This window comes from Megascapheus bottae, chromosome 16 (assembly GCF_031878675.1).
Source record: "Megascapheus bottae isolate mThoBot1 chromosome 16, mThoBot2.hap1, whole genome shotgun sequence".
NCBI classification, from domain to species: Eukaryota; Metazoa; Chordata; class Mammalia; order Rodentia; family Geomyidae; genus Megascapheus; species Megascapheus bottae.
In genome coordinates this window covers 9,846,968-9,866,516 of record NC_143524.1, presented here as the reverse complement: position 1 = coordinate 9,866,516, position 19,549 = coordinate 9,846,968, and the positions used below count along the sequence as shown (strand labels likewise).

At 38.7% G+C, this 19,549-nt stretch overlaps 1 protein-coding gene across 2 annotated transcripts in view; it reads left to right on the top strand.

Annotated features, from left to right (window-relative positions):
- The window catches only part of LOC150052645 (fatty acid desaturase 2-like protein FADS2B), a 38,751-nt gene that overhangs the window by 6,218 nt on the left and 12,984 nt on the right, over positions 1 to 19,549 (top strand). The window contains exons 2-5 of one of the 2 annotated variants that reach the window (XM_090348748.1): positions 4,368 to 4,478; positions 8,010 to 8,207; positions 10,032 to 10,133; positions 16,790 to 16,915. In XM_090348748.1, coding sequence (XP_090204874.1) covers positions 4,368 to 4,478; positions 8,010 to 8,207; positions 10,032 to 10,133; positions 16,790 to 16,915 — 537 coding nt within the window. Of the gene's footprint in view, positions 1 to 4,367; positions 4,479 to 8,009; positions 8,216 to 10,031; positions 10,134 to 16,789; positions 16,916 to 19,549 lie in introns of both variants that reach the window. The other variant, XM_090348749.1, reaches the window with a different exon arrangement.

Here is a 19,549-nt window from a genome sequence, read left to right as displayed (position 1 = left end):
AATAGCGCTCTCTTCATCTCAAATATTAAAAGCCTTACTCTCCCCATTCCCCTTGGAACACAAAAGATCTGGAAGGAAAGCCTAAAGGAGTTACCAAACCTGTGGGAATAAGAACTTTGTCTTTAGCTGACTATAAAATATATTCTTATGAGCTTTTCTTAGCAATACTGGGGTATGAACTCAGAGCTTCGTGTTTGATAGGCTGGTGCTAACCACTTGAGCCACAGCCGTAGTTTGTATGCATTTCTAAGTCAATAAGGAAACATCTGTATTTTAGTTATCTTATTCATGGCATATATTCTTTCCATTGGTATTTTTATTATTTTTTATATTTTATTGCAATTAATAGAGGGTTTACAGTTATATTCATCAGATAGAAGGAGCATTATTTCAGACACATTGATACCCCTTCTCATGTTTTTGTCCCCATTTCTCCACCACCCCCTGCTCTCATCTTGTTTTCCCCTTCCCTTTCCTATTTCAAATAAACATATATACAATATACCAGATTCCAAGGTAAGATACTGTAACAATACGAAAATAACCAAGGAACAACAAAAGAGATGAGAAATAACATAGTACACTAAGAACAACAATCACACATTATTTATAGCTCTTGTTTCCACATCCTGAAGATCCTTTCATTTAGCCTCATGCTATGAGGCCTTATGTACCTAGGTTTTGAGCTATTGTAATCCTCTGACAGGAGAGTCCAAGGTTTGTACTAATTATTACAAATGAGGGAAACCATTGAGCCTATGTTCCTTTGGGTCTGGCTTATTTCACTTAAGATAATTTTATTGGTATTTTTTAATGTATGTGTTTCTTCATGCACTCATGTTTAGAAATTTCAACCCATATCAATGGAATGAAGTAATCATAGTAGCAATTGTGTGCAATTATTTAGTGGTATGTCTAATTTCAAAGCCTGTGATTTTAGTCACAAGTCTAGGTCATGGGTACGTTTGAGAATGAGTGAGTAAATGAATGGGGGAATTAGTAAATCCATGTGATGGATTAGGTAATATTACCTACATTGAGCAAAAAAAGGCTGAGGCTTGGGCAATTGAGGGCAATCACCCACTGGAAAGGTGCCTGATCCATCATTATCCTCCAAGTAGCTTAGTCTCGGTGGCAAAGGGCATACATTTGGTGACTGCAGCTCCATAGGCACAAGGTTTGACAAATGGACTGTCTGGAGGATTTCAGAACACACTTGCCCCCTTTGCTGGGCATCTTCCTGCAAGGAACAGTCTTTGTAATAGTGTTTAAAGTATAAAAGAGGCTCCTGACTTACATGTGTTTCTCCTTTCACTAGGGATTATATTGCTTTTATAGTAAAGCATATCACTTCCGAAAGCAAAAATGAAAAATTAGTGAAAGTAGAAATAATCACATCTCTTCTGCGTTGATGGATCAGTTTCTAGCTGAACAGCAATATAAATCTGTGTATAAATTCAGAAGAGGAGATGATGATGAAGAGAGTCAGAAGGCTAGCAAGAAAAACGAGTAAAGTCAAAGTAGTCAAATATAAAATGGAGATGCAGGGGCCATCAGAAAGTACATAGACATCTAACACTACATTCTTGGGATGAAATGCTTCAATGCCTTTTCTCTTATTCATAAAGCATATATTCATCACATGCTATGTAATGGGCTCTGTAGTGTGTGTTAGCCACACATTGATTCATAACTGTGAGTAGTTTTGGTCCTCATAAAACTCACAAATCATTAAGAAGAGACCAATATAATATGTCATTGTAGCCTAATACAAAACATTCTAGGAGTCATGAGTGCCTAGAAGTGATATGAAAAACTTTAGTAAATAAATGAGGGGAGAAAATGGCAGAAGAGGTCTTAAAGGACAAAGAGGAGCTTAGCGATAGGGAAGAAGACAATCCAGCAAAGTAGATGGTACATGAAGAAATACAGACTACTCATTAGATGTAAAATATACAGAAGAAAGTAAGGCTGAGAAGGCAGGTGGAAGCCACAGGCAAATGTCTACATAGACATAAGAAAACAAAATCCCCTTTGCACAACTATCTGATGCTAATAAAAGAAATCAAACCCAACGTGGAGAAACACCATTACCCTCCTTCCAGTAGACACAAACTGAGTGTTAACATCATTTGAAAATTATCTTGCATCATGTCCCTTAGAAAAACAAGTGTACATAGCAAGGATAGAGTAGATGCTTATAACTTCAATGCTTTAGACTATATAGTGATGAGTTTCAATTGTGGTTCTGCTATTGGTGGTGGAATACGACAGCAAAATAGCACTCTCCTCTAAAACATGGTATCTATTCTTGTGTCCCAGAAGTGATAACTACAAGTTGGCCCACAGAGCATCTTTCACAGGTTGTACTGGGTTAACACTAGCTCCCTCCCCTTCTCCTTCATTTTGCTCCCCCTCCTCCCTTTGGCAGGAATATACTTGCCCAAGAATGTGAGTAACTGAACCTGTTCTTACAGGCTTTCCACAACAGATTTCACAACTTAGTATCTGGGTTCTGTTAGAAAATTATGAATTTTCTGAAACTTCCTTGTTGTATTGATCCAGTCAGGCAATGGGAAGAAAGCTCCACAAAGCAGTTCAAAACTTACGGTACTAGAAGAATGTGTACCTCATTGGTATCTATCATCACAGTATGGTGCTGACATGAGGATCAGGAGAAATGATGAGCGAAGACTATCATCTCACTGTAAAGAATAATTGTAGGAAATTACATTCCTTTTTGCCTTGACATTGATCCTTCAACATCCACTGTTCTACCTTGCTCTGAAGCAGCAAAATAGGTGCAGTTTGTGTCCGGAGGTATCATTATCCTCATGAGAGGCATTCATCATTCTCTTCATCACTGTCTCCTCATTCTTTTCCTGATCAGAACTAAACTGTAGCCACATAGAACGTGGAGAAGTTTAAACATCTCTGAGATGATACTATCACCCATCATTTCCCAGGAGAATGTAAGAAGTACACAGAATGGACAAAGCAGCCTGGAGTGGTTCAAGAAGACAAAAGCCCAAAGGGGGGAAAGTCCTGGTTATATCATTACATCCATAGATCTGTAGGTGAAATGAAAAAGTTGATATTGCATCTATTTCATCACTAGAATCATTGTATAAGCCCTTCTTATAAGAGTGATAGATGTATTTCTTGGATATGTTTAAAGTGGCTACATGATTTGAAGATGTTGGATTTATTGTATTCGTTGATATATTCAGGACTGAATCTTCATTAGTATTAAAGGTATAGGAAGACCATTTTTGAATTGTTATCCTAAGTGCTAGATAGGTAGTTACACCACTAGAGTTCACGAGCAACAACTAGTGTTAATAACTATCATAACCTTAGTACATGCCAGTCTGCATTCCAAATCAATTCATTTGATCTTCATGATTACTTTAGGAATTGAGTGGCTACAATCATCTTTATTTAGGGACAAGAATATAGACTGTTACATACAATTCAACAGACTCATCCAAAATTACAGAGTTAGTAAAAGTCAACATCAAAATTTAAGTGTTGGGAAACTGGTTCCAAGTTTTACTCTAGGGATCAGTGCTGGGAAAAACCACCCCACTCTTGGGTATTTTATGGCTTCAGTATACTCAACTTACAACCGCTGGTGCTTTTCTTTCCTTTTAAATCCCTCTCAGTCTAAAACCCAAACAGCACAAAGTCCAGCCTCTATCTTTTACAGAATCTTCCTCCCCACACACTCCATAAAAGCTAAGCAAATACTTGTGAAAAGAATCTCTCTCTCCTAAGATCCCTACTGCTTCCTCATGCAAGATGGAATGAGTAGATAATGTTTTTGCTTTTAGTGGCTGCCATCAAATTTAATGTCTTTCTCTGGAGAGAAGTAATTAGGAAGCCTCATTCTGCTGGGTCTTGATCAACTACCTAAAAAAAGAAGGTCCTCTTTAGAAGATTAAATTGCTATCATCAGCCACCTTAGTTACTGTGTGGCTCAGAAAGTGTAGAACACTTCTGTCTGAAGACTAACGAGTGAAAGATTCATCTTGGCCAAGAGACTCAACTCTTTCCTCTGGTGCTCAGTCAAATAAGCTGGGATGTTCCTTCAATGCTTCAGGAGACCCTGACAATTTGGGGCTGTGCATGACGAAACAGTAGCTAGGCTAGATGTGTCTCTTGCATGATGTTTTATAGGAGGCCTCTAAGTGTAGTTTTGATTCATTGACTTGAAGTTTCCACATAGAAGTATTAAAAGGAAATGCTCTGTATTTGATTTTGTGCTAATTTGCAAGATGAGCACAGGACGAGTAAGAAGAGGTGAGTTGGTGTATACACAAACATGTTTCTCTTCTGAACTTCCAACAAATATCTCTGATTTCCAGGATGCTTTCACAGCCATGCACCTGGATCAGGACTTGGTGAAGCTGTACCTGAAGCCACTGCTCATTGGAGAGCTTGCCCCAGGAGAGCCCAGCCTGGAGAGAAACAAAAATGTAAGTAAGGGGTCAGGGACCCACAGAGAGGAATGAAGAAGGGGAACATTTCAAGGTCAAGTTACTATTGAGAAGTGAGGGAGTAAATGTTATGCCTGTGTAAGCACACCAGACAAGACAGCAGCAGGAGGTGTGTTTCATGACCTCAGTGTCTACTTGGAACTTTGGATGAAAATGGATGCACCCTGTGTACAAGTAATGGGATACCATGAAAAGTATCTTGATTACTTAGGCAACTCCACCACTAAAGGGTTAATGTGTAAAACATGAATATATCGTGGATATAGGAATGATTCATGCTCTGAACAGGAGGAGAAAGAATGGCGAAGAGATTCCATCATGTGACTTGGAATAAGGCACAAAACTGAGGAAATGCTTTGCTTCTGGAATATTCTACATAGTTATTTTTTTTCAGATGAGGAGTGACTGGAAGTAACAGAAAGACAGGAAAAGACAAGAGGACTCATTGAGAGCCTGGTGCATATCTCTAAGCAGGGTCATTTCTTTAGATCCTCAAAATTTTTAAACTACTGTGAAGCAAAGAATTGGAATGCCTAGTTCTGTGAGCAATAGTCATTCTGTGTCTCTAAGCACCCATTTTATGTGAGGAATCTTACACATATTTTTATTTCAATGACTGCCTGTAATTATGTGTTTGGTGTCTTTGTCTGTATTCCTTGTTACAATTTTTAGCACTCTACTCAAAAACAATTCTGTGTCTCTAAGCACCTGCTATGTGTCAGGAAACTTAAGCATATTTTTATTTCAATGACTGCCTGTAATTACGTGCTTGTTGTTTGTGTCTCTATTCCTTGTTACAATGGATTTCGTGAGCTGGGAATGTTTTTATTTTCCGTATCCCAGTGTCTTTTATGCCTGCCTGCACATGACCAGAACATGTACTAAGAAGCCCATAAAACAATGCTGAATGAAAGCTTTAGATATAGCCTAACTCTTGCCCATTTTATATATGGGGAAATTGCCATTCATGGAGAATAAATGACCTTCTGAAAACCCAACAGCTGATGTATTGGAATTCTAAATCACTCTCTGGCCTTGACGTCTCCAGTATTCTCAAGAATATATACCATTCTCTCTTTAATATTTCTAGTCTATGAAATAATCTTATCTAATGGGCAGGGCTTATATAATATTAAAGATTTATTTGGATTGTTTTACAAAAGGTTTACAGGGTCTATCCTTACTAGTAATATTTTAAATTTGCAATTTGGTATGTGTGTGTATGTATGCTACTGGTGCTTGAACTCAAGGTTTCATGCTCTCCCTTGAATTTTTTTGCTCAAGGCTAGAGCTCTACCACTGGAACCACATCTCCACTCCTGAATTTGGGGTGGCTAATTATGCACCTTCCTGCCTAGACTAGCTTTGAACTGTGATCCTCAGACCTTAGCCTCCTGAGTAGCTATAAACATTTGGGGAAGACGGCCCTAGGTTGATGAGGAAAGATGACACCTAGCTTAGTTGAAACCTCCTAAAGACTTTCTGTAAGGAAAAGAAGTAAAAACAAAGCTCATCTCTGAGAGGTAAAGTCCACCATAAATTTTCTTAAGGAAGTTGATGCAGATACTCGGGTCTTTGTATAAAGAAAACTGTGACATTGGGTGTCAGGAGTTGGCAGTTGAGATTTCACATTTGTCCCTGAATTGATGAATATTTCAATCCAGCCACACTGTTGGAAAAGGTGATTGGATTGGGAGCAACCTGAGAGGTGACTGATTGATATTAGGTATTCAGATTATCAATGTATAACCACCAGAATTGTAAGGATTATAGAGTAGTAAAAGATACGCCCATACAGAATTTGGGCCAGTAATTGTTCCTTTAAAAGTTCTACCACTAGCAAAGGATGGTGATTTCTCAGGAAGTAGAGATAAGAGGATCATATTCAATGCCAAGGTAGAGAGAAAGAATAAAGTTGATTGTATCCTGCCTGTAAAATAAGCCAGGAATGATGTCACATTCTGTGATCCCAGCTACATAGAGAGATGAAGGGAAGATATTTACAGTTCTAGGTCTAGCCAGGGCAAAGTTAATCTGAGAACAGCTCTGAAAAACTAAAGAGCAAAATGACTGCAAGTGTAGCTCAAGTAGTAGAGCGTTTTCCTAGCAATCATGAGACCTTGAATTATGTCCTCAGGAAAAAAAAAATAAAAATTTAAGGTTATATCAGCGTGTTTCCAAAGGATGCTTTAGCATCTGGAATTACTTTCATAGCTGTTTATTGCTTTTGTTTGAAATTTCTCTCCCTTCTTCCATCTCTACAATTTGTTTTGTTTTTCATACTCCAGTCACTTTCTCAACTGCTCTGGTTATAAATCCATTGTAGCATCAAACCAAGTGATAACCTCTTTCAAACCCTTGCACACTTACCAAAGGCAGATATGGCAAGCTTAATCTTGCAAATCAATATGTATGGTACATAATCACACCCATACACATTCACATAATACCAAACACCAGACCAGACTAATTGTTAATTACATACACACTACACAAATTCACACCAGAGATCATAGAAACCTTAACCTGTTTCTGAAAAATCTACTGAAAAAAAATTCTCATAAAGGTTCATCCTTAGTATAACATAATGTAATATAATATAATGTAACCCTTCTATTAATTGCAATAAAAATATGGAAAAATAATTCATCCTTAGGCCAGGCAAGGTGGCTCATGCCTATAATCCTAGCTTCTCAGGAGGCTGAAATCTTAGGCTCGTGGTTCAAACCCAGCCCAGGTACTAAAGAACGTGAGACTCTTATGTCCAATTAATTAAGTGGCACAGTGGCTTAAGGGGTAGGGTGGTAGCCTTGAGCTGAAGAGCTCAGGGACAGCACCCAGGCCCAGAGTTCAAGCCCCATGACGCCTCCCCCACACACACAAAAATCATCCTTAGAGCTTCTATAAGTGAATTATGTTGTTGCGTGTTCACATCTTTCTATAAAAAATATTCCTTGGACACATTCAAGGACTGAAAAGCGGAATGGTATCTTGTAAAGTTCACCAGGAACTGTAGGAATGTTCTGGAAATACAGATTCCTAAGCACAACCAACACATACACAGAGCACCATTAATTCCTCTTAACAGTAGGGAGGGTCTCAAAGGCAAGTGTTAGGCTTCTGTGTCTCCCAGACGACCCTCTTTATCTTGCTGTCCTCAACAAAGCAGCTATTTTTCATTCAGTCTCCTAATAGTTAGGGCACCTTTCAAGTCACTACTCACCCTCCTCTTCTCCAGAAAAGAAAAGGGAAAAAAAAATCATCATCTTTTTCAAAGATCTCATTGTTTCACTGTTTTTCGATTTTAAACTCTGAACAACTAACTAAATGTCTTTGTAATAAAACTTGTTTAACACAATAATTTTATTAGTAATTAACAAGAACATATTTTTATTTCTTTTACAACAAATTTATTATTCATCAGAAGAAGGCATTGATACTTCTTTTTATTCTCTTTCCCCTTGGTGTAGAGAAAATTAATTCTTCTTCCCTTTAATGTATATTTTACAGCCACAATTGGTGGAAGATTTCCAAAAACTACGTAGGACACTGGAAGATATGAACATGTTTGATTCCAACCTGGGCTTCTTCTTCCTCCACCTTGCCCAGATCCTGATTTTGGAAGTCCTAGCATGGCTAATCCTGTATCATTTTGGTAGTGGCTGGACTGTTACAATATTCATTTCCTTTCTCCTCACAGTGTCTCAGGTAAGCTGGTATTCTAATGCTACGCAGTAGTCCAGGTGAGAAGCATGGAGACTTTTCTTCCTCTTTTTTTCTTTTTTTTTTTTGCCAGTCCTGGGCTTGAGCTCAGGGCCTGAGCACTGTCCTTGGACTTTCTCAAGGTTAGAGCTCTACCACTTGAGCCTCAGCACCATTTCTGGCTTTTTTCTATGTATGTGGTACCGAGGAATTGAACCTGGGTCTTTGTGCATGCTAGGCAAGCACTTTAACCACTAGGCCAAACTCCCGGCCCCTTCTTCCCTTTTTTTTAGATTGGTGTCAGCAGCTGCCTAACAAACCGTGTCAAGCTATCATCAAGGTCAAACATTTATCCACGTGATACTAAGCTTCACTAAGCCCCAAGTTCTCTTGTCCATATGATAAGAATAGTAATGAACATTTTAAAAATTCTCAAGAGTAATCAGCAGAAACCTTGGGCTCTCCTAGGAGAGATTTACAGTAGAGTAAAACCTAGACACATAAGGCCATATAGAATGACGCTAAATGAAAGGACCTCCAGGATATAGAAACAAAAGCCATATAATGAATGATTGTTGTCCTTAATGTACTATGTTATCTCTCATCTCTTTTGCTGTCCCTTGGTTATCTCATATTGTTACAGTATGTTACCTTGTTATCTGATGTATTGTATATATGCTTATTTGATTATTTGAAATAGGATGAGGAAGGGGGAAAACAAGATGAAGGGTAGGGGTGTGGGGAGGGAAATGGGGACCAAGACATGAGAAAGGGTATCAGTGTTTGTGAAGTAATGCTCCTGGTGAATATAATGTAACCCTTCTATTAATTACAATTAAAAACATATGAAAAAAATTCTGAAGAGGACAGAACAAGCTAATATGTAAACTACCTAGCATGATATCAGACACCTAGTAAAGGAACCATGACTGTTACTATTTAGTCTTCATCTTGTTTTATCCCTCCCCTCCAGTTACAGTAACTAAAATCCTGTCCTTGATCCTGTAACATTCCCCTTTACTTTATCTTTCAATGAACTAGACAGATCATGAATTCAAGAACAAGGACCATTATCTTATAGAGAATAGCAAGAATGTCCTTTAAGGGACAAATAGAAACTGGTGCTTTGGAGAGCATTTGAGAAACCCGGGTTGAAATACATACAGTGTGAATCTCTGAACGTGGTTCCCACGAGCCCAAGTATGTATTGTAGATATGAAAGGAACTTCACATGGTCTCCCTCCAGGATGTGAACCACTATGAGAGCAAAAGTTACTCAGTTGGAAATACAAACTTCAGGGCACAATGGGACCTCTGCCATCAGGAGAAAGAACACATGCTGTTTTAGAATTAAAATTAATTTAATTCTCACTCGAACAAATGGGAATGATTTCTGTTAAGAATTCGCAGCCATTGTTTCTGGATTCCAAAATGTTCATGTCACTAAATTTTTTTCCTTGAAAATCTATCATGTTTTATTCTTTGGAGAGCAATACTTGGAAGAAGGAAGGAAACAAGTATTTGGTGTTTTGCATGAGCTAACTATGTTACTCTGTATAAATTGTGCAAAAGCCCTACACATTAGGTATTATTGTATAGCAGGTATATCAGGTAAATACTTAAGAACAGACCAGCTGTCTCATGCAACTTCTTAGTGATAAAGACCCTTAAGGCCTGGCCTTTCTACTCCACACTGGGAGACTTTTAACAGTGGTCAATAATTCTGGCTTTTGTATAGAAGGGGGGAGGTTAGTAGCTAGATGGCATGTGTGGGCAATAGAAAGTAAACTTGGATTTCTCAATTTCTCTCACCACGCTTTTCTCTTCTAGGCTCAGAGTTCATTTTTGCAGCATGACATAGGACATCTTTCCCTATTTAAGAAGTCCAAGTGGAATCATCTGATGCACAAATTTGTCATGTGTCATCTCAAGGTACAGTATGGCAGAGAGTGAGATAGGGATACTTCATTGTCATTCTCAAAAGCAGGGTTTCTAATTGTGTGTGCATGCCAGCAAAAACCAAAAACATGTTTATCATCTCCCCAGTATATAAATATTCTACTTCTGTAACTTATACGTGCTAATATATACTATAATGTCATAAGTAGATGATAAATCACAATCTTCATTTTTATTAGGAAACCTTGTTTTATTTAAGAAACTTGTATTTTTGTTAATCTGGCACACTGTGGACTCTCATTGTCAAAAAAAATCTTACTAAAGGACATTTGTGCCTTTTCATGGAAGATATCACAGGCTTCTAGAGGCTGGCATACATAATCCTAGTTAGGCAGGAGACTTAGATCTGAGGACTAGGATTTGAAGCCAGCCCAGGAAGAGAAGTCTGTGCGACTGTTATTTCCACTTCATCAGTAAAATTACAGAATTAGAGACGTGGCTTAAATAGTAGAGCACGAGCCTTGAGCAAAAAAGCCTGAAGAATTCTAGAAGCCCTAAGTTTAAGCCCCAGTAGTGGCATGTAAAATAAAAGATTATCTATCATATATCATATATATGCATGCATGTAATATATAATGTTTACAACAGCACCACACATCAGGTATGTCTGTCTGTCTGTCTATCAGTCTATCTGAAGAGAGGAGAGAGAAAGAGAGAGAAACTGTAAATTCATAAATAAAAATATTCACCTTATCTGAGTGCTGGTGTCTCATGCCTGTAATCCTAGCTACTCAGGAGGCTGAGTTCTGAATAATGCAGTTCAAAGTCATCCTGGGCAATGAAGTACTAGTGGGAGAGTGCTTGCCTAGTATGCATGAAGACCCAGATTCGATTCCTTGGTACCACATGCATAGAAAAAAGCAAGAAGTGGTACTGTGGCTCAAGTGGTAGAGCTCTGTCCTTGAGAAAACCCAAGGACAGTGCTCAGGCCCTGAGCCCAAGCCCAGGACTGGAAAAAAAAACCCACCCCTCCCCCCAAAAATTCAAAAGTAGAGATATAGATCAAGTAGCAGAGTGTCTGCTTTGGAAAAAAAAAAAACTCAGAGAATGTGAGTAGGCCCTGAGTGAGTTCAACTTACACAACTAGTAGATAGATGATAGAAGATGACAGATAGATAGACAGACAGACAGACAGACAGACAGACAGACAGACAGACAGATCTAGGGGCCCAAGGTTGAAAGCCTCCCGTGACCCTAATGATTCTAAACTGAATCCAAGATAAATACTATTGTCTTGAGCACAGAGCTACCTTCCATGCAAACTCAGCTATTGATAAGATAGGCCACTTTGGATGAGATACTAAATGTGTTAGAAATTCACTTTCTTTGCTGAAAAAATCAGGGTAGATTATGGCTTCAACAGGGAAGGATAAAGAGTTGTATAAAGCGTCCATGTGGCATATAATAGTACCTAAAAATGCTCAGTCATTGTTAGTTGCTGTTAATATTAGGAACTATCTTTTCATCCCAGAATCATTAAAAAATATTAATCATGCTAGTATTCAGATACAAAAGTAGACCTCAAATTTCAGTCTCATTAACTTGCAAAGAATTGCTCCCTTACCTTCTATAAGAGCATATATATTTTTTTCATATTTTACTCTAGAAATAGAGTGAAAAAATCAGAGTTGGATTTTGAGTATTAAAGATATGACTACCCATCAAAATGGTTAGAATGAATAGTTGTCATTTGATATGACAAGGTTTATTGAATCAGAAGATTCCTGTAGCAGCAATGCCAACATCTATCTGCCTGTGCTAAATATCCTACGTGGGTGTTTCCGAATTCACTTAGAAATATCACAGAGTAAGCCGGGTGAGGTGGCTCACCTCTGTAATCCTAGCTACTCAGGAGACTGAGCTCTGAGGCTCTCGGCTCAAAGCCAGCGTGGGCACTAAAGTCCATGAGACTCTTATCTCCAATTAACCATTAGAAAACTGGAAATGGCGCTGTGGCTCAAGGGGTAGGGCAGTACCCTTGAGCTGAAGAGCTCAGTGACAGCACCCAGACCCCAACAAGAAACAAAGAAAAAAAGAAATACCATAGAGTAAAAGCAGAGTTATGTTCTTGTCATTGTAAAACTCGGGTGGAAAACTGGCCCAGTTCCCTGAGAAAGGTGAAACTCACCCACCCCTGAGGTCATTGACAGGGGATTTGGTGCCAGGATGTGCAAAATTTCCCATCAGCCCCACCCTGGCTGGCATCTGTTAATATCCAATACTCCCCCACTGGTTCAAATTTACATCCCACACCGCTTTCAATATTGTGTGTCCAGTAACCATTGAACACAAGTTGAAATGACTACAACTGATGAACTTGTGACCAGACCAGAAAATGGAACTCGACTCCAAATGCAAGCCAGGGTATATATTATGTTAGCAAAGCCAGTGATTTATGAACAGTGTGAGTACAGGTTTCAATGACATGTAGAAGAGAAAATCACCTGCGGTGAGGAAAGGTGGGCGGGAAAGAGATGACAAAGAAAATGATGAGCTGCAGCATCCCCTCCTTGCATTTGCATCACAATTTTCAATTTCAAAACTTGATCTTCAATTCCACCTCCCAATCCAAGCAAAGGGAGAGATACTGATTGAGTCACTTTAGGACTTTCCATTCACCCACTGGGCAAAGTTAAGTATCCTCTGGTCCAGTAAAAGGATCCTCTCAAAGTCATAAAATTGCTATGGAATAGTATGGATTTTCATGTGATACAGGCGGAGGGGCCTCAGTCTGCAAATACAAAATTCAAAATGCTGTGAATTCCATAAACTATTTTTTTTTGGTGGATTGTGGAACTTGAACTCTGGGCCTGGGCATTGTCCCTGAGCTCCTAATCTCAAAGCTGCTGCCCTACCCCTGGAGCCACAGCGTCACTTCCAGTTTTCCAGTGGTTAATTGGAGATAAGAGTCTCGTGGCCTTTAGTGCCTGGGCTGGCTTTGAACCGAGATCCTCAGATTTCAGTCCCCTGAATGGCTAGGATTACAGGCTTGAGCCACCTCACCCAGCTCAAAACCCATAAGCTTTTGAGCTCTGATATGATGCCAGCAGCAGAAAATTCCACACCATAAAACTTTGTTCCATTACCAAATGTTTTTAACTTTGGTTCATGTGCCAGTAGCTCATCCATTATCCTAGCTACTCAGGAGGCTGAGATTTGAGGATGGCAGCTCAAAGCCAGCCTAGACATGAAAGTCCATGAGACTCTTGTCTCCACTGAACCACCAAGAAGCTAGAAGTAAAGGTGTGGTTCAAGTAGTAGAGTACCAGCCTTGATCATAAGAGCTTTTTTTTTGCTTTTGTGCCTGTCCTGGGGCTTGAATTCAGAGCCTGGGCACCATCCTTGAGCTTCTTTTGCTGAAAGCTAGCACTCTACAGCCCAACATCTGACTTTCTGAGTAGTTTGTTGGAGATAGTCTCTTGGACTTTTCTGCTCTGACTGATTTTGAACCTTCAACCTCAGATTTAGGATTACAGGCATGAGCCACCAGCACCCAGCATAATTTTAATTTTTTAATTATCCTTAAATACTTGTACCAAGGGATTTAAATTCAAAATGTCCGTTTATAAGTATGATGCAGCCTGATCACCCTTTCATCATTCTCTCCCATTTCTCCCAACCCCGCCCATCCACTCATTCACCTGCTTCCATTTCCACATTCACAGCAATTATTATGACTGCATTCCCTCTCTCCCCTCCACCTCTATGTTTATTTTAAAATGACATACATTTCCATCAGGATGCAAAGATAATGGATTTCACATCTAAGTTTGCCTCTCATCTCCAATATATCTCACTGCACATATGCAAATTTTTCAAAATGGTAAATGCTGCAATCCAAAATACTTGTAGTCCCAAGCATTTCAAAAATAAAAGCCATGTGACCTCTCCTGATGCCACAGTGGACCCCTTGAAACTTAACTCTTGATCCTTGCCAGTAGGCACCTTTTGAAAACAATGCAACACAGATGTCATTAGAGGGACAATGGAGAAGAATATTTAAAATGGAGAGCTTCCTATGAAATCAGACCTAGGCTGTCTTTCATGACTATGTCCTAAAACATTCAGTGGCTGGAAGAGGGAGTGTCAAGTATGTTGCTTCGTGGAATTTTCCCAGGAAATTGTCAAGTAACACACCTCACAGCAAAGAGGCATTTTAAAATTCAGCATGGTTCTGGGCAAAGACTGGATTATTTCTCCTGCACTGAAAAAAAAAAGACCTAACACAGAAATGAGGAATGACTTGGGGTGTGTCCTGTGACTGTGTCTGGGACAGCCAAGCACAGGGGCTGAGAGAATTCATTTGCTAGTGAAGTATTCTCTCTCTCTTCTGTCTGTGAGTAAACTTGGCTTCCAGACAGAGCAGACCAGGTAGAACCGGTTGTTTAGATCACACCCATCATTATCCTAGCCTCTGTTCTAAGCTTCAGGGCCTTATGCTGTAAAGATCTGTTCCCTGGCCTATTGTGAATCACAACCTGTCTTGCAGGTAGTGGTTAGTCAGAAGATACAGTCATCTGATAGATGAGGGTCTGGAGAAACTTAAAAGGAGGAATTGACTCTTATCGCACTTGCTCTTGTTCAGTTGTCTGCTATTCCCACTGGATTATGTTTGTTAATATGTTTACTTTGGCATTTTTAATGCTTGGCTCAGCACCTGACACATGGGACACACATAAAAAATAATGAGAGAATGAGCGAATAGAAATAAATGAGTACAGGTACAGTTCTGAGTGTGAGTGGGGCCTATACAGCTTAACAAAAGTACAGGATGTGATGGTTCGCCAAAGGTGGGCTAGAAATGGGCACAGCCAATTGGGGATACACTGAGCCTGAGCTATCAAAAGGATACTCAAACAGAAACAGATGGAAAGTGATTTCACAGGCTGTCATGAGATTCAGGAGAGAGGTGAGGACGTGTCACTGTAAGAAAGTGAGAGCACTGGGGTGAAAGGAGAACTTCACATTCCATTCCTTATGTTTGGAAGTGTGTAGGGGTCTCCTCAATCTCTTAGCAAAGCCAGCAAGACTGTGACAAGACAGAGCTAACCTTCACAGGCTTTCAGGCATACTCTATGGTATCCAGACCGTACAATAAAAGGCAAGCCACATGAAAACAACCTAACATTTTAAACTTTTTAATGGGAAATTTTTCATTCCATGTATATATTCTACTGGCAAAGACACACACAGACTGAGGGTGAATTTTTTTTAATTACAAAATATCCAAAAATTAACTAGAACAAGGATAAGAAAGGGTAGTAGGTTGAATTGGAACTTCTTTGTAGACCTACTTAAAGATAATTAAAAAATAAAAAATTTAGGGTTGGGAGCATGGCCTAGTAGTAGAATGCTTGCCTAGCATGCATGAAGCCTTGGGTTCGATTCCTTGGTAGCATATACACAGAAAAAGCCAGAAGTGGTGCTGTGGCTCAAGTGATAGAGCATTAGCCTTGAGAAATCCCAAGGACAGTGGTAGGCCCTGAGTCCAAGCCCCAGGACAGGCAAAAAATTAATCAATTAATTAAAAAAAATGTTTAAAATAAAAAAGAATGTTAAGAGTCAAAGCTAAAGTCAAGGAAATATTACAGTCATACAGCAATAAGGAAAATATTATTTCTAAATGTAACAGATGGAAGAAATGTTTGTACGATATTTGGCTTTCTTTTGTTATTAATATTGAGTCTTCAGAATATTGTCTTTCTTATGATATCTCATTCAGCTGGATACAGATAGTAAATGGTAAGTATATTCAATAGCATAGATCTAGGACTATTTAAAAATCAGCAAGATGTATTAAGAACTGCCACTTGTTCTTCTGCAAATAATGAACATCGATATAAAGGGACAAAATATGGCCATGTGCCACCATTCTCCATATAGCACCCAGAAGCTCCCTGGAGTACCCATAGAGGTGAATGTCTGTAAGTGCATTTAGTGAGAGTAGAATAGACAGCCAAAAAGGATGAGTGCTTTACCAGAACCACATAGCAGCATTTATGCACCCAACAGACAAGAATGGGTTGGTATACCTCCAAATCTTCTACTTTATGAAAATCTCTAAAACTTTCAGGAAGAGAGAAAATTATCAACCACCTCATCAGAGAGGATTCAAGCTTGGATTTATTTTTATATGAGAGCACTGAAGCTGGGATATGTGATAATCTGAGCCAAGTGTCCCATGGAAATCACTTCAGAGCTATGATTCTTTGAAATATTCATTGAAGTAGGCTATGTTGGAACCGCTCTTTAATTCCCACAACTAATTAAAGTCTTGGCAAAATAAAAGTAATATTCTCTTCCCTACTTACCTTCAGAATTTCTTTTTAAAAATGAGAATCAAATAAAAGAAGAGAAAAACATTTCGTTTCAGTAAATTGTTCTATATTTTTGTTTTTAGGAGTTCTTTTAGCCTCAAGATTTGTTTCTGTATCAGAGAACTGATTTCTCAAGTCCAGGGAATTTTTGCCCCATGAGCCGTTCTGTGACTCAGTCTTGCAATTGAGCTATAGAAAATCAGCTCTCTAGTTTGGACTTTGAGGATGCATTTTAATACACTAATAGTGTACCAGTCAATTTGTTACTAAGTTAACAAATTAACTTACTAGTTATTTTTTTTCTTTTCTCAGGGCCTATCAACAAGATGGTGGAATTACCGACACTTTCAGCATCACGTAAAACCAAACATCTACCCCAAAGACCCAGATATTGATATGGGCCCACTTTTTCTGCTTGGAGATGTACAGCCTATCAAGGTATTTATTGCTCTACCCTAGGAAATCACTGGAAGTGGATTCTGGAAAGGCTTTCATCCTTGCATTTAGAAAGACATAAGAGCAAGCCTTTCTCCTTTTAAGTCAAAGATACAGATTTCAAATAACAAGGAAAAAATAAGCTTCTAAGAGCAGATGAATATTTGAGGTCATGACTCTATGACCCACAAGGTCATTCCTGTACCATGATATGTGATAAGGGATATCACCTGGCTTGGGCAATCCCCCTGGCAGAGATTCCTTCCTAGTCCTCACCACTACCTCTGAGATAACATAAACCAATATTATAAAGTGGAACAGATGAGGAGGTGTGCTGGCATGACTTTCCAAATTTAGACATTGAAAGAAAACTGGGCACACTGGTGACTCAGACCTGTAATCCTCTCTACTCCGGAGGCTGAGGTCTAAGGATTGCTGTTCAAAGCCAGCCCAGGAAGGAAAGGCTGTGAGATCTCCAATTAACCACCAGAAAATTGAAAATGCCTCTGTGGCTCAAAGTGGTAGAGAACTAGCCTTAAGCAGAACAACTCAGGAACAGAGCCCCGGCCCTGAGTTCAAGCCCCACACATGAGAAAACAAAACCCACGGAAAGATTTTCACTGAAAGAAGATAAGCCAATTCATTCAATAAGCACTAGTCACAAACATCTAAAAATCTATCTCAACTAACTTTAGCCTAGTTAAAAGAGATTATGCTCTTAGACTTAGCTTATATCCATTTGGTGTATTTGATTTATATTATTTGATTTATATGATTCACAAGGCCCAAATGCCTTGTAAAAGACAGGTTTTACCTCTATACCAAAAAGGGAAGGGAAAGTCATATCTAAAATTTCTGTTATTTATTTCCTTTATTTATTTCTCAGTTATTTATTTCATTTATGCATATCATGCAAATAACTAAGCCATCAAATTGTATGAAAGTGTTTCTTTTGTTTGCTTTTTCTTTTTTTAAATTATCTTTTTTATTATAATGTATAGTGGGGTTACAGTTATATTCACCAGATAGTAGGCGCATTACTTCTCACACATTGATACCCCTTCTCATGTTTTTATCCCCCTTTCCCTCCCCCCACCTCCTTCCAATCATCTTGTTTTCCCCCTTCCCTTTCCTATTTCAAATAAACAAATAAATGTATATACAATATGCCAGGTAACAAAGTCAGATACAGTAACAATATGAGATTAACAGTCTTTGGACTTGAACTCAGAGCCTGGTTGCATTCCTTAAGCTTTTATTTTTCCTGAAAGCTAGCATTCTACCAATTGAGCCAAATTTCCACTTCCCAACTTTTTTGCAAGTTCATTGGAGATAAGAGTCCCACAGACTTTCTTGGAGGTTTGGCTTCAAACCATAAACTTTAGAACTCAGCTTCCTGAGTAGCTAGGATCACTGGCATGAGCCACCAACACCTGGCAAGACAGTGTTATTTAAACAGAGGTGGTATAACCATGACCACAAAGAAAATAATATCTCCTCAAAAGGACATGTTGGATTATGGTTGCCAAATGCTTAAAAAATTATTCTCTTCTAGAAAAATTTAAGAGTGTTAATAAATAAATACATCTACCTAGATCTACCTGATAGGTATGAAAACCAAAAAAGTACGTAAATCGTGGAAACAGTTTTTCTTAGTTTGGGGAAACTTCACCACATATCTCAGCTATGTCTTCTAAAACAATTGTTGAATCTTATCTTAAATGAGTGACTGTGACCCCTCATGCTACGTGGACCCCCTTGATGTGCTGTGGACATCTGTGTCCATCATTAGAATTATGAAATGTGATTCCTCTTGTGGTTCCCAGTGGAAGCTAGGCATAGCTAAGGAAACTGACTGCAGATATCTCTACTGAGGCCACTTCTCACACATGAGTAGGGATCCTTGAGTAACTTAGGACGCAAGTTTCTCAGCTTAGAGCTATGGTTTTCTATACATGATGGTTTTAAAGCCATTGTCATCAATATACTACATAAAATTATTTCAACTCAATTCAGTAATTGCACATCAGAAACATTTCTGATGAGTTTTGAACCTGTCTTGCCTTCTTTCCTGATAGTCTTTCTACCACTCTATGAAACATTAGTTTCTCAATGAGCATTAATTAAATCTTTTATATCCTTTACTCCTATCAAGAAAGACTTTTCTATTTTTCTTCAGGTTAATACCTGCCAGGCATTATCTAGCCGCATTCTTTCTTTTTTTTCCTGTTTCTTACTACTTAAAGGTTCGGAAGTTTCGTGGCACTTTCTAATAGTTCTATTATTTCAGCTACAAGTTGTTTCTTTTCATTTGTGACAGTGAAAGTAGTAGGGACTAACTATATTATCTAAATAAATGATGAAGTAGTTACCTAAGAGAATAGATAGAAAATGGGAAAAACAAGAGCTTAATTCTGCCAGTACTGCTGCAAATGAATGTACACAGGGAAATGTATAGAATGAGTAGGAATGGTCATTCATTCAATCCTTGAATAAACACTTGTTGAGTTTCTGTTGGGGACTACAGAGGTATTGGCATTCTTTCTGTTCTTCTAAGAACATTTTCTGTCATTGTGCCCAGGCCACAAGCTATATTCACCAAAGTAAAACCTAGGAAGTGAGCTGAATTCAAAGTAG